At 41.3% G+C, this 27524-nt stretch overlaps 3 protein-coding genes across 3 annotated transcripts; 2 read left to right on the forward strand and 1 right to left on the reverse strand.

Moving 5' to 3' along the window:
* Positions 1 to 10356: 10356 nt before the first annotated feature.
* LOC127333076 (sphingosine kinase 1) lies at positions 10357 to 14967 on the reverse strand. Its single transcript, XM_051359394.2, has 10 exons — positions 14489 to 14967; positions 13273 to 13395; positions 13081 to 13181; positions 12894 to 12966; positions 12541 to 12627; positions 12341 to 12418; positions 12125 to 12195; positions 11603 to 11905; positions 11090 to 11212; positions 10357 to 10914 (listed from the first exon to the last, which is right to left on the reverse strand). The coding sequence occupies exons 1-10, from the start codon at positions 14868 to 14870 to the stop codon at positions 10717 to 10719; spliced, it is 1539 nt and encodes a 512-aa protein (XP_051215354.1). The 5' UTR covers positions 14871 to 14967; the 3' UTR covers positions 10357 to 10716.
* Positions 14968 to 16093: 1126 nt separating this feature from the next.
* Positions 16094 to 17628, forward strand: LOC127328668 (protein FAR1-RELATED SEQUENCE 5-like). The gene is made up of 2 exons (XM_051355250.1): positions 16094 to 16395; positions 16584 to 17628. The coding sequence occupies exons 1-2, from the start codon at positions 16094 to 16096 to the stop codon at positions 17626 to 17628; spliced, it is 1347 nt and encodes a 448-aa protein (XP_051211210.1).
* Positions 17629 to 17679: 51 nt separating this feature from the next.
* On the forward strand, positions 17680 to 18531 carry LOC127328669 (protein FAR-RED ELONGATED HYPOCOTYL 3-like). The gene has a single exon (XM_051355251.1). It carries the CDS (start codon positions 17680 to 17682, stop codon positions 18529 to 18531), a length of 852 nt encoding a protein of 283 aa, XP_051211211.1.
* Positions 18532 to 27524: the final 8993 nt, after the last annotated feature.

A 27524-nucleotide genomic window follows, 5' to 3' on the forward strand; every position in this document is an offset into this window, starting at 1 on the left:
AGAAGAACATTGGGCCGCTAACTAAAGCCATGAATCATGGTGGAAGTTTCAGTTTGGACACAAATCCTCAATCTCTTATGAGAATATTATCTGTTGTTGAATGCTTAAGCATTAAAAGAGGAGTCCATTATCTATTTTCTATGTTGTCCCGGTATGGATGTCTAAGCTGAGAATAATCAAAAGCGAGAAATCCAATGCAAACTTTCTCCTTAGACCTCTGTACAGGCAGCATAGAGGTACCCCTTTGTGACACTTGGTTGAAACATATGTTATGCAATGATAATCCATGTTAATCCAAGCTAATTAGGAAAGGTGCGAGCACTATTGGTATTCTATGCATGAGGCTTGCAACTTATAGGATGTCTTATACATAACACATATGATTTATTACTACCGTTGACAAAATTGTTTCTATGTTTTCAAAATGAAAAGCTCTAGAACAAAAATAGTAATCCATGCTTCCCTCTGCGAAGGGCCATTCTTTTACTTTATGTTGAGTCAATTTACCTACTTCTTTCTATCTTAGAAGCAAACACCTGTGTCAACTGTGTGCATTGATTCTTACATGTTTACCTATTGCATTTGTTATATTGCTTTATGTTGACAATTATCCATGAGATATACATGTTGAAGTTGAAAGCAACCGCTGAAACTTATATCTTCCTTTGTGTTGCTTCAAAGCTTTCTACTAAGAATTTATTGCTTTATGAGTTAACTCTTATGCAAGACTTATTGATGCTTATCTTGAAAGTACTATTCATGAAAAGTCTTTGCTATATGATTCAGTTGTTTAACCATTGTCTTTACCATTGCTTCGAATCGCTGCATTCATCTCATATGCTTTACAATAGTATTGATCAAGATTATGATAGCATGTCACTTCAGAAATTATCCTTGTTATCGTTTACCTACTCGAGGGCGAGTAGGAACTAAGCTTGGGGATGCTTGATACGTCTCAAACGTATCTATAATTTCTTATGTTCCATGCTACTTTTATGATGATACTCACATGTTTTATACACACTTTATGTCATTATTATGCATTTTCCGGCACTAACCTATTGACGAGATGCCGAAGAGCCAGTTGCTGTTTTCTGCTATTTTTGGTTTCAGAAATCCTACAAAGGAAATATTCTCGGAATTGGATGAAATCAACGCCCAGGGTCTTATTTTTCCACGAAGCTTCCAGAAGACCGGAGAGGATACGAAGTGGGGCCACGAGGGCCCGTACCCATAGGCCGGCGCGGCCAGGGAGGAGCCCGCGCCGCCCTATGGTGTGGGTCCCTCGCGCCGCCTCCAACCCTACCCTTCCGCCTACTTAAAGCCTTCGTCAGGAAACCCCATGTACCGAGAGCCACGATACGGAAAACCTTCCAGAGACGCCGCTGCCGCCAATCCCATCTCGGGGGATTCAGAAGATCGCCTCCGGCACCCTGCCGAAGAGGGGAATCATCTCCCGAAGGGCTCTTCATCACCATGATCGCCTCCGGATTGATGTGTGAGTAGTTCACCCCTGGACTATGGGTCCATAGCAGTAGCTAGATGGTTGTCTGCTCCTCATTGTGCTATCATGTTAGATCTTGTGAGCTGCCTATCATGATCAAGATCATCTATTTGTAATGCTACATGTTGTGTTTGTTGGGATCCGATGAATATGGAATACTATGTCAAGTTGATTATCAATCTATCATATATGTTGTTTATGTTCTTGCATGCTCTCCGTTGCTAGTAGAGGCTCTGGCCAAGTTGATACTTGTAACTCCAAGAGGGAGTATTTATGCTCGATAGTGGGTTCATGCCTCCATTGAATCTGGCACAGTGACAGAAAGTTCTAAGGTTATGGATGTGCTGTTGCTACTAGGGATAAAACATCAATGCTTTGTCTAAGGATATTTGTGTTGATTACATTACGCACCATACTTAATGCAATTGTCTGTTGTTTGCAACTTAATACTGGAAGGGGTGCGGATGCTAACCCGAAGGTGGACTTTTTAGGCATAGATGCATGCTGGATAGCGGTCTATGTACTTTGTCGTAATGCCATGATTAAATCTCATAGTAGTCATCGTGACATGTATGTGCATTGTTATGCCCTCTCTATTTGTCAATTGCCCAACTGTAATTTGTTCACCCAACATGCTATTATCTTATGGGAGAGACACCACTAGTGAACTGTGGACCCCGGTCCATTCTTTTACATCTGAAATACAATCTACTGCAATACTTGTTCTTTACTGTTCTTCGCAAACAAACATTATTTTCCACACCATACGGTTAATCCTTTGTTTACAGCAAGCCGGTGAGATTGACAACCTCACTGTTTCGTTGGGGCAAAGTACTTTGATTGTGTTGTGCAGGTTCCACGTTGGCGCCGGAATCTCTGGTGTTGCGCCGCACTACACTCCGTCACCAACAACCTTCACGTGTTCCTTGTCTCCTACTGGTTCCATAACCTTGGTTTCATACTGAGGGAAAACTTTCTGCTGTACGCATCACACCTTCCTCTTGGGGTTCCCAACGGACGTGTGTCAACTGCACGCATCAGTGTCTCATCAATGATATGGTTTAAAAAAAATTCATCAACCCACTGTAGGATGAACCCACAAGCTTGTAGATGAAGTACCTCTCACTGATCTTGCTTCATATCATCGGGCATCACAGTGGAGAACACCGACTTCCAGTATTCCTTTACATGAAAAAAAGATCTTTCATCTTGCTCCTACAAGATTGATAATTTGTACCATTCAAAGATATCATTTGGTATTCACTTCCATCTTTCACACAAGCAAATGGACTCAACGCAAAACAAATGTTGCTCTAAAACTTGAGTACAAACTAAACCTTAGCTCTGATACCACTTTGTTGGGGCACAACCCCACTATGCCTGTGTAAAATAAATAAACTTTTAGGATATCTTCAACCAATAAATGCAACGAAAAATCAAATACAAGCACACACGCACAAGTGACACAAGGATTTACGTGGAAAAACCTCCTCAATGCGAGTAGGGAAAAACCATGGGTGTGGACCAGTCGGTCCATGCAAGCTTCATGGTGAACAACCTCAACACAAAGTCTTATCTATAACATCTAGATATTACAATACACTTCACCTTGTTGCCCACCGGCAACAACAAGAACAACCACAAGAGGTAAGATACAACAAAACAGAGATATCGTCCTCTTCGGTAATCAGCAAACTATTCTTAAACCACAATCCAATCAACACCAAATTTCGTAGAGAAGCATACATATGAGTTCCGAACATACTGACAAAAAAATCAGCTCAATCGGATACAGTTAGCCTACCCATATTGTTCGTCTCCCAGAACTGCTTTGTGCTGAAACACCAGCAATTGAAACTGTCTTCACCACTAACAAATCTGATTCTCCACTAAACCAAAACTCAAACCAGCAAACTGATTGAAGTACTCAAAGTAAGGAACAAGCTCATCGAGTTTGGAGCCGATCCAAGAACATTTGAGCCTCCAAACACCAGTTTGAAGACAGACTGGTCAGATCTCAGAAATCTAGACGTAAAACTCTACTCCTTCTTCCTCTCTTCTCACTTGGTTGTGGTGTTCTAGTGTGTTCTCTCGCCCTCTCATAGAAGCACACACGTTCTGGCTTGCTCTTGTTCACTCTTACAACCACCAAGAGTGGCTAGGGTTTTCTTCTTATCTACCTCTCAAGGAGGCAGTACAATCGTTGAATGCGAACCTCGATCAATGGTTGATACGTGTTGAACTTCTTAGGCTGATGTTAGGCTGCCAACACACTTCCGTGTGGAGAGACATGTCCCAAAACCTTTCTCTTTTACTCATATGCAAGCATGCATAGTGGCCAACTATACATTGTCCCCGCGCGTGTGGAACTCTGGATACTCGCACGACCATAGAAGTTTAGTTGTACCGTCATAGCATACCTTGATTAGCCTTTGTTGGCTGAGGGGCGAGGCTGGATGAATTAGTGAAGGCAATCAAGCACGCATAGCTGCCAGTAGAGTTTGGCGAGCATGATCCTGAAAAATAGCATCGTGAAATGACTTAAAACATTTAAGTATCACTTGAAGAGTGCCTTCCAAATGCCGAGAAGAGTTAACCTTAACGGCATAGCTATTTTTACACTACTTTCAAAGGAAATACAACATGTCTTGATTCATTTGCTATTAAAACCAAAATTCAAAATATCATGCAATGTAAAACTAAGAATTAGGATAGTGTTAACACTAAGAGTTAAAATAAGTGACATGCCACTATTGAACCAAATGACAAAAGTCACCTGTAGATAGTGTTAAAATGAAAGAATCTCTTTCTTCAATATATGGCGCCATATACCAAACAATCAACATAATCACGCACGGGCAAATGACTTTTAAGCTACTTAATGAAGATGAAATGTGGCAGCAGCTGTGACATCCGAATTTAGAAAAATCCGTGACATTGTTTTCCGGATGGAGGGGTATCTTAGAACAAAAAATCTCTCTCTCTCTCCAAGTACAAGTAAAACATATGGATTCTCTCTTTTAGAAGGAGATAATGCGTGGCAAGGATGATTTTTTTAGTGTGGTTCTTTTGTCATTGGTGAGTGACAGAATATACATTTTTGGGAAGACTCGTGGCTTTGCCGCACCCCACTATCTACTCAATATCCCTCACTATACAATATGCTGCGACACAAAATGTAAGTGTGGCGGAGATGATGAATCAAACACCGGTAAGTATCAGTTTTAGGTGTGTGCCGAGGGATGAAAAATGGGACACTTGGTAACATTTGGTAGAGCGTTGGACATGGTTTCATTTATCGGATGATCCGGATAGTTTTACTTGGCACCTGACGGAGTCTAGGACTTTCTCGATAAAATCCCTATGTGTTGATTATATGAATGATCACACACGTTTTCTGAAGAAGTACTTGTGAAAATTAAAGGTACCGCTGAAGATTAATTTTTTTATATAGTTTCTGAAAAAAAATGTTAGAAAAGACAACCAAGCAAAGTGAAAATGGACAAGGAGTCTGTACAGAATTTATTTATTAGATGGCTCACATAATTCATAAAGTTTCTTTGTACTATTTATTTAGATGTCTCATTCATGTCGCAATCGTACGTGACCGTTGAAGTTGTAAACTTTGAAGTCTAAACTTTTAAACTATGCAATCAAATAAGGTGTGTGCTCGCTTCGATGCAAAGGCCGGAACACTCGTCCATTTCTCGAATAAATCGGCAAAAGCCTAAAGGGGGACTTTGAAAAGAGTAAAAATAACATACTCCCTCCGCCCATAAATAGATGCCAAAGATTTATTTAAATTTGGATGTATCTATACACTAAATCATGTCTAGATACATTCAAATTTAGAGAAACTTTTGGCATCTATTTATGGACAGAGGTAGTATAAGAAACAACGGTTTGTATTTGTACGAGTAGATTATATTATCCTTGTTGGGATATTGAATTGCCATCTAGCAAATTTTTATTTTTACTTTTTGTCGACTTGCAATATAGACAAAACTGAATCATTTATTTTCGAAACGCGAGGAAGTATAAGGTCCACGTGTGTATGCCTTCCTCAATTCAGACTTGTCTCATTTTTCTTTTCTTTCCTTGTTTCTGCAGACAGCAAAGAATATAGCTCCGCGCCGTAGCCTGCCCTACTAAGTTGTAGCCTGTAAAAAAGAAGATTGTAGTTGTTGTACGGTTCAAAATACCAGAATGAACTCGGATGCACATGCACCCGTTTTCTCCAATATTAAAAAATGTTATTTAAAAATCTCAAAAAGATTAAAATAAATATTTTCATGTACATATTATGTTGATACTTACTTGTGTAAGTTTCACGGAAAACTACGATTGTATGGCCTACACGAAAATGACAAAATGTCAAAATATCAAAATGCGAAAAATGTATTTGGCACATGAGCACCAGTGCTCCTGATTTCTAAAAATCATATTTTTTGGATTTCAAAAAATATGAAATTAAATACCCACATACATACAAACATTCTGAAGGTACGGTAAAAAATTTAGAGAAAAATATGTTATATTTTAAGCTATACAAAAAAGACAAATTTCTGATAAATATATACCGCTATACGTAGCCACACATTTGTTTTTTTTCCTGTAGCTCAAAATACAATATAATTTCTACCAAAACTTTGCATGAATATTCAGAACATGTGTATGTATTTATGGAATAAATGTGATGATTTTTTGGAACACAAAAATATAGTTTTTAAATATTTTAAAAACTGAGAGTACTGGTTCTCATGTGCACCAAATTTGCTTCCTATCAAAATGCCACTATAATGATTGGTTGTGTACTGTTCACGGAAGTAGAAAATTCCATTTTCAGTGTAGGTCACACCTGGTCAATTTTTAATGCCAAAATCCGCACAAATAAATGTCAACATAGGATACATGTGTGCATTTTTAAAAAATTCTGAAACTTTGACATAACATTTTTTGAATTTTTTTATAATGGGGTACACGTGCACCCGGGTTCTTATCATCCGCATCCTTGTACGGTTGTACTTCTCTGTTGGCCAGATTCGATCTAGATAAATATATATCTAGACGTGTTTTAGCGCATAAATTCACTCATTTAGAAAAAAATGTGAGACATTATGAATATTTTTTCAGTCAAAGATGACGTTTCCATTGATAGCGAGACGCGTATGATGACTTCATCAATATCAAGATCCGCCGGATTAGTTTTTTGGACTCAGTATCTCAAAAGTGCTCATATAGATATAGGTAGTATGTGCGTGCGCTCATTTATAGCATTTATAGAGGTGAGTGCAACTTTATGTAAACCGTATGTATACCTATAACTGTAATGTGTTTTAAAAAACATGACACTTAGAGCATCTCCACTGGTGTCCCCCAAATAGGCGCCGACAGGGGCGTCGGCACTGCCGTATGGGGGGCGCCGACACAACATCCTCTATTTGGGGATGATGTTCCTACACCGGTACCCCACCGAGCCCCATAAAAAGCCCCAAACTCAGGAATTCGACGTGGAGTTGTTGTTGTTAAAGAGGATCCGACGACCCCGACCGAAGCCCTTCGCATAGGGATCCTTTCGGGCGCGCCTACGCTTTTGTGGGGCTCCAGAACATGCATGCCGACGCTTTTTGGAGAGCGTCAGTGTGGGCGTTTTCTCTCATTAGGATCCCAATAGAGCTATTGGAAGCGTTAGAGCATCTCCAGCCGCGTCCCCCAACCCCCAAACGGCGCTGGATCGAGCGTCTGGGAGACATGTTTTCTTTGTGCCGCGTTTGGGGGATATCGCTCCCTAGCCGCGTCCCCGCCCTAAACTTTTTTTTGATAGAGTTTTCAAAAACACAACCATTTATTAAACGTAGCATATAAATAAATATGTTTACCAAAATTGTTTTTAAATTAAAATACAACAAACAATAAACAACTAAAAAATATAATAAGTGAGGCTAGATCAAGACGCCGCGACATTTGTTGATAATCCTTTGACCCTCCACACATGCTCAACGAGATCATTTTGAAGTTGCTCGTGAATATTGCTGTCACGGATCTCTGCGTGCATGACGAGGAAATCAGCAAAATCTGCAGGCACCTCATGATGAACCTCCGCAAGTGGGCCCTGACACTCATAGAGACCAACATGTCTCTTGACCTGATTCTTGCAGTCATCCTCAATGATCATGTTGTGCGTGATCACACAGGCCTGCATCACCTCCCACATTTGGTCGTGAGACCAGCTTAGAGCAGGTACCGGACAATTGCAAATTGAGCTTGAAGCACACCAAATGCCCGCTCGACATCCTTCCTGCAAGCCTCCTGTCTCGAAGCAAAGTGGAATTTCTTCTAACCTGATGGAGCCGGGATTGTTTTGACAAAAGTGGCCCATTTTGGATATATACCATCGGCAAGATAATAGCCTTTGGTATATTCGTGACCATTGATCTCATAGTCGCATGGTGGAGCATGACCTTTCACTAGTTTGCTGAACACCGGAGACCGCTGCAACACGTTGATGTCATTGTGTGATTCTGCCATGGTAAAGAAAGAATGCTAAATCCACAAGTCATAATCTGTCACAGCTTCAAGCACCACACCGCAATATCCATGACATCCTTTGTATATACCTTGCCAAGTAAACAGGCAGTTCTTCCAAGACCAGTGCATGCAATCGATGCTTCCAAGCATCCCAGTGAATCCTCTCGTAACATTTTGTGCCATGATCCTTGCAGTCTCTTCTTCAGTTGGCCCTTTCAAGTACTATTTGCCAAACTTTCCCACCACAGCTCCGCAAAACTTGTACATGCACTCAATGACAGTAAACTCACTCATGCGAAGGTAGTCGTCCTGTGTATAGGCAGGTCCTCCGTATGCAAGCATCCTCATGGTGGTGTTGCACTTCTGAATCGTCGAGAACCCGGCAATGCCTACAGCGTCGTGCTTCAGCTTGAAGTAGGGGTCGAACTCTCGAACGTAGTGGAGGATATTCATGAACAAACCCTTGCTCATCCTATACCGGTGCCGAAAATTGTCGACCTGTGTTGTGTCATCTGCGAAGTAGTCGTTGTGTAACATGATATGCCCCTCCATCCTCGGCCGGGGCTTCAACTTCTTTCTTCCCGGCCTTGAACCTCCGCGACGCGGCCTCTTCCGCTTCTCCGCCTCGGCGTCAAGCATGTTCTGGAGGGACGCGATGATCAGCAAATGTTCCCGAATTTCGTCGTCGAAGGCTTGCTCGTCCTCCAGCAGTCGGACAAGCATCTCGTCGTCGCTATCCATATCTGGAGCAAAATTAATGGTTAAAATTCAGCCACGGCAGACGAGGCAATGAACATCGACCTATCGCGCCTACCTGACAAGCCGTCAAACACCTTCTGTGCGCGGAGGTGGGGCGGATTTGACGGCGCGTTTTGGGATGCGTTGGCGAAGCGGCGACGGCGAAAAGGACGGCGAGAGAGCCAGCCGGCACGACGGTGCCCGACTCAGAAGAGGTCTGTTGTCGAAACGGCCGACAAATCAGGCGGCGGAGGGGTGGGAGGGAAGGCGCGACAAGAAATAGAAGACGCGAACCAACTGTTGTGGAAGTGGTCGCCGATAGGTGGGAGCCCGCATCACTTTTAGTTGTGTCCGGCGTGCCCGGAGTGTCCCCTGTGGACCGAGAACGGAGGCGCCGGACACCATATTGGGTCGCGCCGGACGGAAGGGGCTTTGGGATGCGCCGCTGGAAACGAAAATTTCCCCGGCGCGCCCAAATAACTTTAGTGTCCGCTTTGCGAGACGCTGGTGGAGATGATCTTATTGAGAGGGGCTTTGGATGCGCCGCTGGAAACGAAAATTTCCCAGGCACGCCCAAATAACTTTAGTGTCTGCTTTGCGAGACGCTGGTTGGAGATGATCTTATTGAGAGGGCTAGCGGAGATGCTCTTAATTAATTAATTTGGAAAGGAGAGAATAGAGTGATGGTGGCTGCAAGGAAACCATTGAATAGCTATCCGTTTCTTGCTTGCAGCCGCCGAACTCTTCTCAAAAAAGATTCTCCTCTCCCTCGGGTACGAACAATAATATGTCGGCGCGAGGCCACCATGCGTCCACTCAATCAATCAGAAAGTTTCTTTATGACCAAGATCGCTGGCTCCGCAGTCTGCATTGTGCCAATCGGCATCACGAGTCTTCCCCGTACTTCTTCCGTTTGCCAGAAAATGATGATGCTACCACCACCGTCAGATACGGAGACAGATCTTCACGTGCCTGGCCGCTGCGAGGGAAAAATTCCTCTTTCCCCAAAGCAGGATTTCGTCATACAGCAGGTGAGACATATGGTAATTGACCAATATGTATAGGGAAACTCTCATTTGCAACTAGTTGCGCCCGCACCCCATTTTTTGTTGTGACACTTCCAAGTTTCCAAAAAATGCAAACTAAAATTCTAGACATACATTGTGTTGTGTCTTGTGCATCTGTGAAGTTTCATCCAAAAATATGTCAAAATGTGACCTGTGTAAAAAAGAGAAGACGTACGTAAATAGTGTCACGTACTATTTACACATCATTTGTTCTTTTTGTGTAGGCCACATTTTGACATATTTTTGGATGAAATTTCACAGATGCACAAGATACAATAGAATGTATGTCTAGAATTTTAGTTTGCATTTTTTGGAAGCTTGGAAATGTCAGAACAAAAATGGGGTGCGGGCGCAACTAGTTGCGGAATATCCCCTCTCGATATGTATATCTATCGTTGGATTCGAACTTAAGAACAACTCCGTTGTTTATAGTTGTGATTGTAAAAATGAAAAAAAGGTTCCGTGGTAGATGATTATGGTGAAAGTCCTGTTTAGGACAGTCAAGCTGCAAACTGAATGTATCAAACAAAAGAACAGTACCAATCAGATCATGCTTTTTTGATGTGTCTCCGTCAAGGCTAATTACAATCAGAGTGTGATGTATCAATTTTTTTGCCAAAACAGTATATCCCTTTCATGGGACAAATCCCTGTCCCAAATATGAGAATCCCCCTTCAGAGATGGATTCTGCACTTGTCTAGCACGGCTCTCACACTTTCGCCTTCTGAGGCTGAATACTGACTATCAGTAAAAAAGAGGATTTAGACCAATATCAGCGGCCTCTTGCACTGTGGTGAAAGTATTTACAACATACAATATATGTTGAGATGTAACTATGTGAGAGCAGAAAGAACAAGGAAAGAATGAAAAAAAGAAACATCATCTTGGGGAGAAGATATTGGCCAGTCCCTGATCCACCGTCAGTTGAATAGGAGGGCCATACGCCATTAGATGCTCCGGCTCATCGGCTGTTTGGGTTATGTCGCCTCTCGCGAGAACCTCACCGTCGGAGTCGATGATGCCTCCTATGGTATTACTGCCGACGCGCAGGCCAGGCTCGATTCGGAGAGCCTTCACCTGTTAGTGAACAGGTGCAGAGATGACAATTTCAGTAATGCAAGATCATGCCTCAGTTCCTAGCGTCTGGAATAATGGGAAGAGATAACACCCCTAGCCTCCGCTCAAAGCTTATTTGACCATGATTGGAATGCAGGCTCGATTTTATGGGAATGCATGATCTTAGTTAACGTACCTTGAAGTACTCCACATAGGGTGATTCGATGTAGCTACCGTCCTTCATCCGGAGCAAGAGCCCAAGAGCAACCGACCTTGGGCAATCCTTGATTATAGCTGCATCCAAGTAGCCATCTGCAAACTGAAGGTGGTAAAGCAGAATTAGGCTATGGAGCCACTGACAGATCAGTTACACTTCGACATTCTTACAAATATAGGAAGAGTGTTGGATCTTTTATTTTCTCGAATACACATAGCATGTGTATGTACTAAAGATAGAAGCGGCAAGAATCCGAAACCACATCTAAGCACGAGGCTTGACCATTCACCATACAACTCACACTTTAACTATCACTTCTAGTCCACCTACTCGCCTCTAACAGGAAGAGCGTTGGATCTTGAGGGAAAATATGCAACATACTTTTAGAAACTGGAAAGAAATATTCAGTTTAATTTATGCAAGGATATTTTCAGCCTTCAGCACATCAGAGACAAAATATGAAGAAATGAACCAAAATGGAGTGAGAATAACCTGTGCTTGTGGTGCTATCATGACACCTTCACTAGCGAAAGCAATATTGCTGATCCAAGCGTTAACAAATGGGCCATTCAGTGATCTCCATTTAAGAACAGCTTCGTCAACTGAAGGGCCTGAATATGTACATGATACATCATTACAGACATTTGATGTGTCTCCTTCCATGGTGTTGCTAGCCCCATCTGATTTACAACTGGTCGTTTGCTCCACAGGATCGCCAAATCTTTCATATCCTGGGGCTGGGACGAAAAGAATCCGCCCATTGTACTTTCGCAAGTTCACCACGCGTAGAAGGGACTGAAACAAAATCAGATTAAATAGTGAATTTACACATCAATATTTGCAATAAATTTCATCAGCCTCGACTGGTACTCAAGTAGGGAGTATAAAATATCGTCCAACATATCACTAACTGAAAATCCGCACTAGGAACTGGACTACGAAGTTTCAGAAAGCATAATAAGTATAGAAATGATTGTAGTGCTTTACAGAATATTTTTATGGTAGGAGCCATACATAGAAGTCAATCCGAGCGCTTCCCATCCACCTAAACTTTTCTGACTCAATATCAATATCAGCTACCAAACCTGCAGTTGATAAATCATTTTCAGGTTTGTGAAGTATATGTACTGCCATAGCACTACATAGTGACAGAAGAAGCTCTGAGAAGGACAGCTAGTATTATCATCTGTAGTTTGGAAAAAGGCAGCATCAGAACAATACAATGCATACCCCATGTAAGCATCATGACACTAAAAAACCTTGTCTTTCCTTGCACAACAGAAGTGACATCTAGGGCACGCTTGTGACCTGTGTTGCGGGAAGGTAGCATCAGTCTTTGTTCAGACAAATGAAAGCATAAATTTTTTAGAGGGTACACAACATGGCTACATAGATAAGAAGTGACAAATATCAAGGAGGAAAAGACTAACCTCTGATGATTGCAAACACAGCATTTGACATAGAGAAGGGCTCACCAGCAGAATGCAATAGAGCTTGCACCATTCCATTTCCAGTACCTGTATCACATATAATGTGTGAAATATGTGCTTGGCATAGTAACAGAATTAAAGTACCCAGACTCTTCACCAGGGACGAACAAAAAACACAATTTACAAGCTTAGAATTACTACCTTGTGGGAACATAAGCTATCCATGGTTCTAGTTTTTTTGTAAGAAAGAATATTGCAGCGATAAATGAACGTAAGGTATAGTATGGCTCACCAACGTGCAACACTGTAAGGCTGTACCACTACGATAAGGATATTGCACTGATCATATATACCTGCCGGGATGATCCCTACTGGCACTTTTATTGCTGTGCTCCAGTCATCTCTTTGCAGCAGACCATTAACAACCTAAAGTCAACAAACAGATTAAACCAGCTAATTTTTTTATAAATGATATTTAAAGATACTGAACATGGTGTAACCTGCAGCAGGTTTCATAAGCGTATGAATTATTATTCTAACCTCTACAAGGATACCATCTCCACTAACACAGATGATGCCATCATATTTCTGAAGATCCAGTGAATGAGCAATTTCTTGAGCATGAAGACGGTGCGTGGTTTCTGAGGACAATTCACACTTAAAATTTGGTATAGAGAGGGAGATCGCATTTATCTATTCATAAGTCATAAGATTATAAACATTGATCACAACCTTGCATGATGTAATGGATGCCAGCAGCTTCAATAAGGGGCAGGACCTCAGTTTGGAAAACCTTACGTCCACCTTTGTTCCCACCGTAAGGATTCACTATGATGAGCAATCTCTTCGGTCGACCTATAATTATCCAATACAATACAGTGCAAAGCACATATAAGCATTCACGAACAGTCAATTTATTTACATGATTGTGTTAGGAAGTACAGACAAGCATAGACTAAGGTCAAGTAAACAAGTGCTGGCAAGAAGTTTACAATATCGGAAGAATAAACTTTTTCTTTAATCCTTCGATGCTGTCAATATCGAGGCATCATATTGGCTTTGTCAATCTTGAAACTCTATGATTCCATTCTTGACTCTTGAGTAGGCACTTTGTGACTGCATGGGTCTACATTGTACTCTAGCCTTCCGAGATTATAAGTTGTCCACGCATTTCAGGGCTCAACTTTGATTACAGATTTTACCAATAAAATGTGGGTTATATGGCACAAATGAATTGAATTACGGAAATGCATGAAAACAAAAAAAAAAATCGGCTTCACATTTTTTTGCTGAAGTTAGTCGGAACACTCTAAAGCATTAATGGTAACATTGACACTGAGAAGAGCATTTTACCAAAGGGGAAAGCTTAACCAAAATAGGAAATGACGGGCCTATAGAGGATTTAGCATTTATTGATAGAATATCTGATACCCGCACCTATATAAATGAGCACGAAATCAAGAAGGACATCATACAGGAGTAGTACTACAAGAAAGGAATGGCGCATCTGACGGCTTGACGAAGTAATGAAACAGAGCTTCCCAGGACACGCAACCGCCGTACATACGGCAAGAAAGATTGTCAGCCACTGTGTATCTCTACCGTTCCAACCGAGAATTCCTTTCTTCAAATTTTGGCGTGACGAAATGGATCAAACTCAAGCCGCTGGTTTTGGGCTCTTTCCTCGCTATCTCTAGCAGCCATTTCCCAACTCTAACCCAAGTCAACGGGCACAGCAAGTCCATAGCGCAACCTGGATCAAGCAGGACTAGTGCTAAGCACTAAACCGATTCCTCCAACCGCGATTGAAGAGCAAATCTTCAAGTAACCAAATCGCGCATAGAGTCCAGCGCGACTCCTGATAGCAGCTAGGAGATCATGCAGATGCATCGAATTACCAATGAAGAGAAAGAAACAGAGGATCACCCAATTTACTATAGTGAATTACCGAGCGCCGCGAAGCAATCTCCAATGGCTTCTCCCCACCTCTGCGCAGCCTCCTCGCTCTCCATCTCCACCACCAGCTCTCCCCTCTTCCTCTCCCCTCCACCTCCGCCGCAGCCCAGCGGCGACGGCGGCCTCGCGTCGTCCCCCCTCGCGAAGGTCGCGACCTTAAGAGCCCTCCCTTCCACCTGGAATCCGAGCACGTCCGACTCAAGCTCCAGCTTCCGCCTCTCTCCGCCGTCGCGGACGGCGCCGGTGGGGCGCCATGCTAGCTCGGTATTAGAGAGCGTGGCTTCCGCCGTGGAGCCGTTGACCCGCGCAGGCTCCACCAAGGTCTCCGCCTGGGGTTCCGGAGGACCTCGCGCTCCTGCCTGGGGGTCAGCCATGGACTGAAAGAAGACGAGGCCGTCGAGACGGAGGAGCTTCAGCTAGGAAGTATCGATGTGGTCGAGAGGAAGGAATGTTTGGGAGCTTGGTAGAGCTAGACGACGTGGTGCGATGTGTAATTATATACTAGGTGATGCCTATCTCAGCGTAATGTTTTAGTACCTCCGTTGAACAATACTTATAAATTTAGTCAACAGTTAAAGCTACTAAGTTTGACTAAGTAGTAAATTTATAGAACATCTACAACATAAAGTAAATATATTATATATAAATGGGCTTGACTACACAGTGGTCAACCACTATTGGGCCTACCCGGTGGTCAGTTCGGACAGCCCATTAGAGACAAAACGCGTTTTTTTGTTCTTTCCCGAAATGGAAAGCACGAGACCACACAGCCCACGTAAAAAAACAACGAAGAAACAAACACAGCGATACACGCACTCTGTCTCGACGCAAGCAGCTAAAAAAGAGGATCCTACCTAACCAGATCTGGGTTTCTTCTTCCTCCCCTGTTTCTCCACCGCCGCCAGCAGCAACAGCAGCCAGCATGAAGAGGAGGCAAACCCTAGAACCTTCATGAATTGATCCCCAGATCCTTCAGGAAGTAACACAGCAGGAGCTGCTTCATCTGGACGACGCCCAGAGAAGTAAGAAAGGTAAACAAAGGCAAACACATGATTCAAATTCATGTAGTAGTTCCATCCAGTTCTAGCAGTTCCATCCAGATCCACCACAGATTCTTTAGCCCAAAGTTACATACTGGATGGAACTCACATGTTACTCACATGGAAAGTAACACAGGGTCATGCCTGAGTTGTTGTCTGTACCAAAGTCAGTAGAAGGCCCCAGAAAAGTAATCTACTTGACGATCTAGCCTTCAGGAAGTAATCTAGTTGGTGACCTTTAAATTCTGTAGAAGCCATCAGGGAGTTGCAAGCTGAGAACCTGGTTGTGTTGATCTTGTAGACAGCAGGAAGTATGCAACCAGTAAACAAACATGGCATTCTTGGAACACTAATGTAGGCATCAATGATATCTGCATGAAAAAGAAAGAAAAATTATGGTGTAAGAACCATAAAACAGTACTTGTATAAAGCTAACAGTAGCTGATGCTTATTAATTAACAATGTGAAGAAGTAATTTGCCCTTTGCTGTTTTATTTTGATGCCCAACATGGGTGAAGTAACAAAAAATGTTTTAACTTGTTTCTTCATTGCAGGCAATGGATTGGTTTAACCTGCATTGTATTGACCTGAACCATCCGCCTGGCTATGATGACTTCATTGAACCAGATGGAACTGAAGCACCACTACAAGGCACATCAGTAGATGATACTGGTGCTAATTCTGGATTCATGTCAGTAGATGATACTACTGATGGTGCACCGACTGGTCAAACACTGTCTAGTGAAGAAAGTGGCCGTGATGGTGAGGTGCAGTCAATGCTAGAAGGATTTGCACCACGTAAACCATACCTAGGGATGAAATTTGATACGTGGGAGGCTGCTAAAGTGCACTACAACAGGTATGCCGAACATGTTGGTTTCTCTATGAAGATGAGTTCTTCCAGAAATTCAGTATTGGACAAGCAGAAGGACAAGTACTTGTTTGTGTGCAACAAGTCTGGAACAAATTCAGAGAAGGAAGAGACTGAGGCAGGAACAGAGCAATCACGATACGGACTAACTGTCAAGCAAAAATGCGTGTAAAAAGGAAGAGTTCAATCTGGGAAGTAACACAGTTCATTGAAGAGCACACTCATGAAACTATCAAGAAGCTTGGTCTGAAGAAGTATTTACGGTCACACAAGAAAATACCAAAAGAAGAAAAGAAGTTCATTGATCTGTTAGACAGTGTGAACCTCTCAGCAAGAAGAATAATGGATATCATGTCTGAGCTTTATGGAACAGGAAAAGCGGTTCCTTATGACACAAAGACAATAAGTAACTACATGGCAAGTATAGATGAGAAGCAAAATGTGAAAGACATACCAGAGCTTTTGAATTACTTTGAGGAACCTAAGAAAGAAGATCCAAATTTCTTCTACAAATACAAACTTGATAGTGAGGACAGGGTTGAAAATATATTTTCTAGAGAAGTTTACAAGAATTACAATGACTGCATATCCTTTGAAACTACATACATGACAAACACTTATAAGATGTCGTGTGCACCCATCATTGGAATTAACAGATATGGGCAGACAATCCACTTGGGATGTGGCTTCTTGAGGAATGAGAAGATAAGTAACTTTGTCTGGTTGTTTGAGCAGTTCCTAGATGCTATGGATGGTTTACACCCTCTGAATATCATCACTGACCAGGATGTTGCTATTACTACTGCCATCCAAGAAATGTTTCCTAACTCGTGCCATAGGAACTGTCGGTGGCATATAATGCAAAATGCACAAGGATCCCCTCTCGGCCCTTTCATGGCGAAGCATGAGGAACTACAAAGGGAGTTCAATGAAATTGTTGACTATAGCCTGACACCTGTCGAGTTTGAGAACCGATGGGGAGAGATGATTGAGAGGCATGGTGTATCGGACAACACAGACCTTGCTTACCTATATGAAATTAGAGCTAAATTTGTCCTAGCTTATTTTATGGATAGGTTCTTCCCTTTCCTACAAACTACTGCTCGCAGTGAAGGATTCAATGTAGTTCTGAAGAGATATGTCGACCCAAATGCAAGCCTGCTACGTTTCTTCAAACAATACATGAAGTTACAAGAGAGGATAGATATTACTGAAGATTAACATGAATTCATGGGTGAGGATAAAACTCTAAAAACATGGTGTGACTTTCCAATGGAGGAGCAAGTACTATCCATTTACACACTTCCCATATTCAGGCGATTTCAAATTGAGTTGAACAAATTTACATCCTACAACATACAACAAATTAATCCTTCATTGTTTGAGGTTTCTCCAATCAGAAATGCAGTGTTTGGTTATGGAGCAAGGAATTACAGGATAACTGCAAATCTGGAGCAAGACGAATACAGTTGTGAATGCTGCAAATTTACTAGAGATGGGTTGATTTGTTGCCATATAATAAAGGTTATGTCTGCTGTGGGTAAAGTAGAAGTAATGCCAGAACATTACATTCTACCTAGGTGGTCAATTCCGCCTCCCGACATACGTATTCCTCAGACTGAACCCCAGCAGATGCCAGCGGGCAAATTGTCTAGGAAGGAAATGAGGTTACTTCGCTATGGTAACCTCACTAAAGATTTCGCAAAACTAGTAGTTAATTCATATGCTTCAGAAAAAACAGATGAAGTGGCTAGGAAGCATATGCGTGCAATAGAAGCTGAATTTGTAGCAATGAAGAAACAAGCGGCAGATGCATTGAAGAGAAAAAAGAAGCAGAAGGAAACAGTTCCTCCATGTGTAGAACATGCTGAAACTACAGAAAATCCTAGCAGCTCAACTGTTGGTGCTGAACATAATATGCATGTAAACAAGAAAGCTAGGGATCCACCTTTGACAGTAACAAAAGGGAGGCCAGAGGAGAAGAGGAAGAAGAGTGGACTACATCTTAAACCTGCAAAACCAACAAAATGTACTATTTGTGGGTCAACCTTGCATAATCCAAAAGATTGTCCATCTAAGATTGCAATGAAAGAGAAGACGCCAATTATTCAGCTTTTCCAATGATGAGGAAGTAAAAAATTTTGTCAACACATGAGAAGTAGAAACATTAGTTGGCCAGAAAAATTTCTTGTACTGCTTGAGCCATATGGATCGAAGATGCAGGGTGTTTAGATTAGTGGTGTTTACTTATGTTTCATTTTCTAGTAGTGAGTTTACTGAAAACTACTTTGTGTTTCCCAAGTGAAAGATATATATGTTGATTTGCAATGTATGACCAGAAGCATAACACTAGGTGAACCGTGTTGTCTTGCATAATTGAAGACACAAAAATGATTTGGGAAAAACATTACATGAATTACCATTTTGTAAAACTTGTCATTTTTTTGGCTTTGAACTTGTTTCGCCATGAAATCTTGTTCTCCCACCAGTCAAGCCACTTGAAGTTGTATAGCATCCTGTATAGTGGCATTTCCTTCTGGTCGAAATGACCCAACTTTCTTCCATCCCATAACTCAATGCATTTCAACATTGAGTACCCACAATCACAACTAACGTGTGTTACAACAAAAAGGAAATGCAAAACAGTGTTAGTTTTTGAAGTTTTGCTAGAATGCAAATGTCTGAAAAAATGTAGACAAAAAAGAGAGAAAATATGGGGTAACTTACGTTGTAAGTTGTTTAGGAGATGGGATGTAAATCGTTTCATAGTTTTGAATTGATACATTTGACTGCTTGTAGTTTTTGGCCCATAGAGTCTTAAAAGAATCAATTATGATTGCACTATCTTTCTTAAGCTTCTTGTCCCCAAGATTCCTCAAGGAATCAAAAATTTCGAACCTCTCAGCCTTGAGATTCAGGTTGATTAGGTAGTAGTGTCCACAAAAGTACTTCGGATCGTCGATAGTAGATAAGTTTTGTAGTACAGGAAACATGACCTGCATATGTAACTCTGTCAACACAGTTGGAAGTTAAAAAGCAAACAGCTATGTGGAGGAAAAAAAGTAGTTTATGTAACCTGCTTTTTGTGGTCAAGACGGTTATTCTATGTGAATGAAAACACCCTCTTAATGTCCTTGCCGGTGAAGGCATGGTCTCGCAATTTGTTCTGGTCAGCAAGAATAGCAAGAAATAGATCAGGATTTGAAGTAGCCTAAAATGTTATTATTATGATCTTCTAAAAAAAGTTAACATGTTATCATGTACATAATAAAATTTAATAGAGTTACTTCTCAAAATTTAAAACAGTGTGTAACTTCAAAAACATAGGTTCTGCAACAAAAAATACACTTAGTACACCTAGTTACTTCTGACATTCAAGAACATGTGAGTTACTTTTGATGAGAGGTATACATGTTAGCTACAGACAAACCTAGTTACAATTGGCTTTGAGTTAATAAACATGGATATTAAAAAGGTGAGGGGGTTCTTATATGTAACACTTACAGATGAGAGGCATCACACATTTTTTCTGTGCTTCCAATTCTTTAGAGAGAACATGTAATCCAACCTCCATAGTCAAATTACTTATCCAACCTTCAGGTTCGAATGAATCAGCAAAATCCGGGACATGAACAAAATATGTTCCATAATCAACTATCAGGTGACCCTTCAGATGTGTCTTCGCTTTCGATCCATGCATACATATTCGGTTGTACATGTCAATTGATTCCTTTGTAATAGTTTCTTCAGTTTTTTTGCCCTGCTGAACATATGGAGATAGCTGCGTCTTTGCTGGCTTTATTACTCTTTTCTTGTGAGCCCGAGGAATAGGAGTTTTACTGGATGTTCCCTCTGAAGTAACATGTTCAGAAGTTACTTTCTGATTTACAGTGTCCTCAAGTGAAGTAACATTCAAAGTGCAGCTGCTTGTTGGGAAATACTTTTCGCCCACAATGGTTGCAAGCATTTCATAATCTTTAGCTGGTCCATAGAACTCATCCTCATTTCTTGAAGTAATCACAGGAAGCCCGGTGAAAAGCTCTTCTTTGCCTTTATCATTTTCTTTGTTTGGACTATCAAACCCCAGATCAAATGATCCTGCTTCCCCGGGCAGCCATAAACTTTGTCTGTCCTTGTATGAAGTGATCTGAAAATCAAGCTTCTTTGTTGTCGTGTCATCGAGAAGGCCGAATGTTTTCTTCCCTTGTATGCTAGTCCTTGGTTCAAACTTTCCATGGCTAACAGGAGAAGTAGTGTCGTTGTTGTTATTTCCAGTGTGAGGACTAGATCTTCCTTCTTCTACATTGGCGTTTTCTTTAGAAAGAAACATTGGGTTCAGACACGACTTTGATCTGGTAACTGGAATGACATCAGTATTGGTAGAACTTGCTTCCTTCAATGGAGACATTGATCTGGTTACAGGCCTCATAGCAATGGTGGTTGGGCTTCCCTTCTGCAGAATAGGTGTAATCAAAGGTAATGTTGTGGTTTCATTTTCTTGGGCAGTATGCAAATCCTTGATAGGATGAACAGGTGGTATGCACTGTTGATTAAGATTGACCACTGCATCTACTGGAACGTCGGCTGCCCAAGACACTGATTTCTTTGTAAGAGATGCCTCTTCAGGATGAACATCAGATGCAACAGATCCTTCATGAGGGGCATCAGTCAACTTGGCGTGGATGGTTCTCGCATCAGACATGTCTGTAGCTGGACAGTAAGTTGTTACTTTCCTGATGGCATGCACAGATGACCAGTCCTCGGTTTGCTTCAAGCATCCTCTATCTAGTAATGCAAGTGTTCGTGACTCAGCTGTAGTTGGATGTGCACTCACTTCACATCCAATAAGATCATTACTTGACTGTGAACCCTGAGATTCTTGTGCGCAATCCCCAACTGGTGTCCCTCTGGTTTCCTGAGGAAGAATCACATATCTTGCCTTGTTAGACGGTTCTGCATCGGAGTTCACATCGGCAGACTTCCTCTTCTTGTTTTCATTGGGTTCGCTTGGCATTGGCAGCTTCTTAGTTGTGACATTAGTTGCACCAACACTGTCTTGCTGCTGTTGTGGAACACAAACTACTTCTGGTGTTATCACCTGTTCAAGTACTGAATCGGAGTTCACATCGGCAAACTTCCTCTTCTTGCTTTGTTTGGTGATGGTTGGCCTTGGCAGCTTCGTAGTTGTGACATTAGTTGCACCAACACTGTCTTGATGCTGTTGTGGAACACAAACTACTTCTTGTGCTATCATCTGTTCGGGTACTGCATCGGGGCTCACATTGGCAGCCTTGATCTTCTTCTTTTGTTTGAGTTTGCTTGGCCTTGGCAGCTTACAAGTTGTGTCATTCGTTGTTCGAGCTATGTTGTCATCTAGTAGTTGTGGTGCAGGCAAAACAACTTCTGGTGCTTTTGTCAGTTCTTTGAGTACATGTGACTGAACCACCTTGCAAGGCAACTCATCATTTCTTCCCAAGTCATCTGATTGACGCTTCTGCTGCACAACTCGATTGCAATTCTTCCTCTTCCTAGGAACACTGACAAAATAATCATAATCAGTGCCATACGCATTCTCCTTGCTTCTTTCGCCTTCACTTTCGCTTTCAAACCCAGACAGGTTGACTTGGTAATCAGAATCTGAACCTTCAGTTTCCTCTCCTGAAAATTGCTGCCAAGTCTTGTTCTCAGTTGGACCTCTTGAAGATGGTGTAGATCTGGTTGAAGATTTCTTCTGTTTTTTACCAGTATTAATGGTTGAAACTTTCATCGTGAACTTTGCAATTGCTACATCAATTTCGCTATACATCTCTTGTGCAGCTTCCGTATACCTTGAGATTTCCTATTTTCCGAAGACAATATACATAGTTATAATACAAGGATGTAGGGAAACATGGTAAAAAAACAGTTTAAAACGTTGGAAAAATGCTTGTGATGTGGCTGGGCTTACTTCTTCTCCGCAATCTGAGGGCGCATTTGCCTTAACGAAGTTCTCAATCATAATGGGTGTGCTTAGCATCAACACACCAGTGGTCCTGAAACATTTCTTCAGCTGAGGATGGAAACATGGAAATTAGTTAAAAATGAACAGGATAAAATAATAAGTAAAAATGCATGAAATCTTCGAAGTAACTTACAGGTAATCTTCCAAAAGACCCGTCATCATTCAAGTCTTGTTCGATAGCTTGAGTTGCCGATTTATTATCCTAAGCACATATTCTTGGACCATCCTGACTGACATTGACATCTTCAGTATCCAGTGAGTCAATGTAAAGAATCTGCATGTCAAAAAGAAGCAGATGAAATAATAGTAACAAAAAATAATTAGAAGAGATGTAACATATAATTCAAAGATACAAGTTGATAGTACAGAAGTTAAATATGCTCACCTCCAAAAATGCCATGCAAGCTTTGAATGGATTTTTAACTCCCTTTGCCTTCGCTGTCTCAATGAGGACAGTGATCACAAATCGACACCAGTTAAGGTCTTTTATCTTCGATGGATCCATTATAGCTAGATAGCACTTGGGACAAACTCTAATACCAGTAGTTGGAGCTAGCACAGAGCAGACAACATACATCACCCATGTCATAAAGTACAAATCATCGCCTTTTACCATCGTCTTCAGCTTAGTCTCGACATCTGTCAACTTTGGTTGCTTGCCATTGCCGAAACCAAGGGTATTTATAACAAATGAAGTAGCTTCAGAATCCACTGTGTATAGAGCAGGATATTTTCCCAATGGTAAACCAAGAACCTTTTTGACAACTTCATATGTTATTGGAATGTTTCCTCTGCCAGGAAAATCAAGAGAGCATGACTCATGGTTGAAGCTGCCCATAAAGTAGTTTGAGAGATCTGGGTGCAACTTTGAACATTTTATGCCCAGGAAACTGCCAAACCCATTGGCTGAAATAATTTGATGATGACTTGCATTTTGACTCTTGTATAGTTTAACAACTTTCATTGGGGATGCTCTGTTAAAAAATAGTTGCTGCATAAAGCACAAGCATGTCAAATACCACTACATACAAAACAAACCTGTAGACAGGAAGAAAGTTACATCAAACCAGCATGTTTACCTTTTTTCTCCTTTTTCCTGGAAGTTGTTTTTCAACTTCTTGGGGTACATTATGAACCTCTGAAGGTAATTGTTTTTCAACATCTGGAACATCTCTGGAGTCCTCATTTTTTTGCTTGTACTGCCTTAGATTCTTAAACTTTGGGTGACCAGACTTTGGTGTTTTAACATTCTTTTGCATGACATGAACAGATCTTGGATTACTGGATGAAAACCTTAAACACAAAACAATAACTAATAAAATAACACAAGAATAACTAAACTTACAGAAGGCGTCATAATGATCCCGATTGTTAGCACAGTAATGGAGCGAAAATAAGCAACTACCTGACAAAAGGCAAAATAACATTCAGCAAAATAACATTCATGAAGTGAATCTGTAAAAATAAAAGTTAGTTCACTGAATTATCAAATTCTCAAATCAAATTGAGTTTACTTTTCATGCAACTTCATAAAACACACAGAGTTACTTCAAAAAAGGAGTAGGCAACATAGTTACTTCTGGACAAAAATCCTAACAACACCACCTCAGAAATTAATGCTGAATCTACAAAAGTAACTTAAAATGTTATGTACATCTACTGAAACACACATGCCTATGATACAGTTCTACTTCTCCCACAATGAAAAACATTGAGTTACTTGCCAGAAGCACAAAAAACAATGAGTTACTTCTACAATCAAAACATCTTCATGTTACTTGTAACAATTAAAAAACAGTTAGTTACTTCTAAAAAACTTTACAAAGCATGTATAGAACATAAGTTAACCCTACAGCGACACCAAATACTTCTGCATTGCATAATTACTTCTACATTTTCATAGTTCATGTCAGATGGATTACTGAACATTGCTGAGTACAATGCGGCAGGTTAAAACATGGATGCTGAAAACGGTGGACAAATTGAACTCAACCATGGATTACCTTGTGAACCTGAACACACTTCCTGGATGAACTTGGCAGGAAGTCAAATCAACAAGCATCCGAGGTGAGAGCAGCTCCTCCTCACTACTCGACAGACTTGACGCCGACGAGGACTGCGGTGCGAGGTTGATCGAAGATGAAATCCCTACAAAAATGATGAAGATGGCCAGGGTCACAAATTCGTCAACACAAAAGCGAGAGGGGTCGTCCCAGTTGAACATAGGTTGCGCCTCACCAACCTACGCCCGAAAATACGAGCGAATCATGGCCGGCGACGACTACTGCAGTTCGAGAAATGAAATCAAGTGGAGAAGATGGCAGGAAATGGCAAATCGAAACTCACCCGCTTCGATACGGAGCGTCGAAGTTGCAGAGGAACCTCCGCCTCTCCACCCTTCACCGGAACCCGCAGCGAAACCGTCGCCGGCGATGAGGTTGGTGCGACGAAGATGGAAACGAAATTCCCCGCCCTTCCAGCCGTCGGAACCGGCAAATCCACCCACTCGCTTCGATACGGAGCGTCGAAGTTGCAGAGGAACCTCCACCTCTCCACCCTTCACCGGAAACCGCAGCGAAATCATCGCCGGCGACGAGGTTGGTGCGAGGAAGATGGAAACGAAATTCCTCGCCCTTCAAGCCACCGGAACTACCAAATCCACCCACCCCGCTTCGATACGTAGATTCGAAGATGCAGAGAACCACCGCCTCACACCTCTCCGCCGGAAACCACAGCGAATCGCCCGCCGGCGACGAGGTTAGTGCGAGCAGCGAAGGGGAGCGAAGGGGAATTAATTTTCTCTCTCCGCCATTCTCTCTCTTCGGGCGAGTAAATTTGAATCGACGCGTGCCGCAGGTGACGCACAGGCGTCTCCGTGGCCATGGGTCCCACCACGTGAGCAGAAGGAAGATGGAAGAAAAGTCTACCGACGCGCGAGCCGTCCGATCAGAATCGCGCGGCCGCGGCGCGTGAGCACGCTGTAAGACACGCAGTGGTCAGCCAAGAGATAGATTTATTCTTTATAACATTTGTCAAATTTAGAGAATGTTTACTGTGAACTAAATTTGTGAGTCTTATTTATTGGAACGGAGAGTTTTCAAATTCAGTCATGTGTCCTTGGATCAACTGTCCTGGTCATCATGAAGGCGTGTGGTTACTGAGAATGAGAATTCAGTTGACAATGAGATTTACTAATTTTTAATCGATCGAGAATTGACAAAATCTCAGATGAGTTTAGCTGTGAGCAGGAGTTGCAGCTGAGATTTCTTCACATCCACGTCAGGTTTACCTGAGATTTTTTAATCAATTACACAAGCTCAAACTGAGAAAAGATGCCTATACAGTTAAGTTTGCTTTGTGATTCGTCATAGCATGAGTGTTGCAATCGAGATGCAACTTAGACTTGTGTGATGGTTGAGATTTAGTTGAGCTCTATATATGTGCTCATCAAATTCACACCTTCAATAAAATAGTAAATTCACACTATTATGCAGTTTTAAAAGTGGGTAATAGCTAGATAATGTGTGAAATTGTGTTCTATATATGAAGTGACAACTCACACTGACGAGGGGATAATGATCCTTGGGTGTATGTTGCAGAGAAAGATTGTTGAATGTTTACCTAGTAATTTAGAAAAATGAGACCAAGATTAAGGAATTTTATATGAGATTACTAACATTTTTTCCAAACAGAATGAGCTTATTGCTAGACAACCCTAGTGAAACCACTTCTATATTGCATGGAAATATGATAACATAAAACTAATTACTAAATGCACGTAAATGGTCATTCGGCTCTAGATAGACAATTACTTTATTTTTGATAAATAAAATATGTTATCATTAAAACAATAAAGTTACACCCGCCATTTGCACAAAAATGATATCAAAAGCTTGCAAGATTCTTTTATTTTTAAATGGTCTCTAGGGTATAGGATCCCCGCGTAATTTGAGTATAAAGCTTTGTAGCCTCGTACAAAATAGGTCCAGATAAACCAGAAAACAAAAGAGAAATGAAAGACAACAAAGGCACTTGAGCATCGCTCATGGAGCCTAGGAGCACGGAAACCATCATTAGGAGATAAACCAATGCACATGACTGAGGAGTGACACCGGAAGCCGTCGAAGGGAATCACAATACCGAAACTTTGCAAATGCAAGATTCGTTTAGTGTAGTTCCTTTTGCAAATAAATTAAGGCATTTGTACCTATTTGCTGGAAATAGCAAGGTCGTCGCTGTCTTGGTTTGCTTTTCGGTCTCCATTAAGCTATTCCCATAGTTTCATTATTTGTTATTAGTGTATCATACACACATTCTACATCCGATCCAAAATGTTGTTTTCTTTAGGAATTTACAAGTTAGCCATTTATAAGTTGGACCATCTATAAAGAAAAAACTTCTAACATCTACTACCTCCGTTCTGAAGTATAAGATTTTTTTAGAAAGCTAGTATAAAAAGGCTTATATTTCAAAACATAGGTAATACTGTACTTATGCTAATTATAATACCATGGAATATATTTCACTACCATATAATTATCTCTTATTCATATGAGACAGAACATGTTTTTGCATAGAGATTTGTAGTCAAAGTAACCTCTCCAAAACTGCGTCACTTTCTAAAAGAGCTACATTTTGGGAAAAAGTATAGATTGGAAAGGAGTAGAGTAAATATTACTATAGAAATAAATCTCTCATATTCCCCCGAGAATATGATCAAACATTGGAACGGAGTAGAGTAATATTACCGTGGAAAAAAAGCTACACAATACGAGCTTTGTACGGAAAATACTGCTCTCTTCGGTTTATATCAGTTAGGCAGGCATACTATATATATGTTACAGATAAATCGAAGAAACCCTGAAGATGCATTCCACTCTATTTGGCCCGTGCAATAATTAATGTACACTGGGAGTGTTCGTTTTTAAAAAATTGCACATGCATTTAAAGTTACCTTTTGCATATTTGCTACAGAACATGAAGATATTGCATGTCTCTTAATTAAATTTGCAATGAGCAAAACAAACCGGAACCGGGTATTATATAGAGTGTAGAAAGGGATGCAACTCACAATGTATTGATTGGGTGCATATGGCGTTACATACCTCGTCCTCGA

Source organism: Lolium perenne, chromosome 2, assembly GCF_019359855.2.
Source record: "Lolium perenne isolate Kyuss_39 chromosome 2, Kyuss_2.0, whole genome shotgun sequence".
NCBI lineage: Eukaryota > Viridiplantae > Streptophyta > Magnoliopsida > Poales > Poaceae > Lolium > Lolium perenne.

What these genes read in the sequence shown, in the direction of transcription:
- LOC127328668 (XM_051355250.1), top strand. Translation starts at nt 16,094, where the DNA reads ATGGATTGGTTTAACCTGCATTGTATTGACCTGAACCATCCGCCTGGC. An exon ending in GCTAAAGTGCACTACAACAG is followed by an intron (nt 16,396 to 16,583) that starts GTATGCCGAACA and finishes GCGTGTAAAAAG; the next exon opens with GAAGAGTTCAATCTGGGAAG.
- LOC127328669 (XM_051355251.1), top strand. Translation starts at nt 17,680, where the DNA reads ATGGAGGAGCAAGTACTATCCATTTACACACTTCCCATATTCAGGCGA.
- LOC127333076 (XM_051359394.2), bottom strand. Translation starts at nt 14,870, where the DNA reads ATGGCTGACCCCCAGGCAGGAGCGCGAGGTCCTCCGGAACCCCAGGCG. An exon ending in TGTGTTTGCAATCATCAGAG is followed by an intron (nt 12,419 to 12,540) that starts GTTAGTCTTTTC and finishes CCCGCAACACAG; the next exon opens with GTCACAAGCGTGCCCTAGAT. An exon ending in TGATAGCACCACAAGCACAG is followed by an intron (nt 11,213 to 11,602) that starts GTTATTCTCACT and finishes TACCACCTTCAG; the next exon opens with TTTGCAGATGGCTACTTGGA.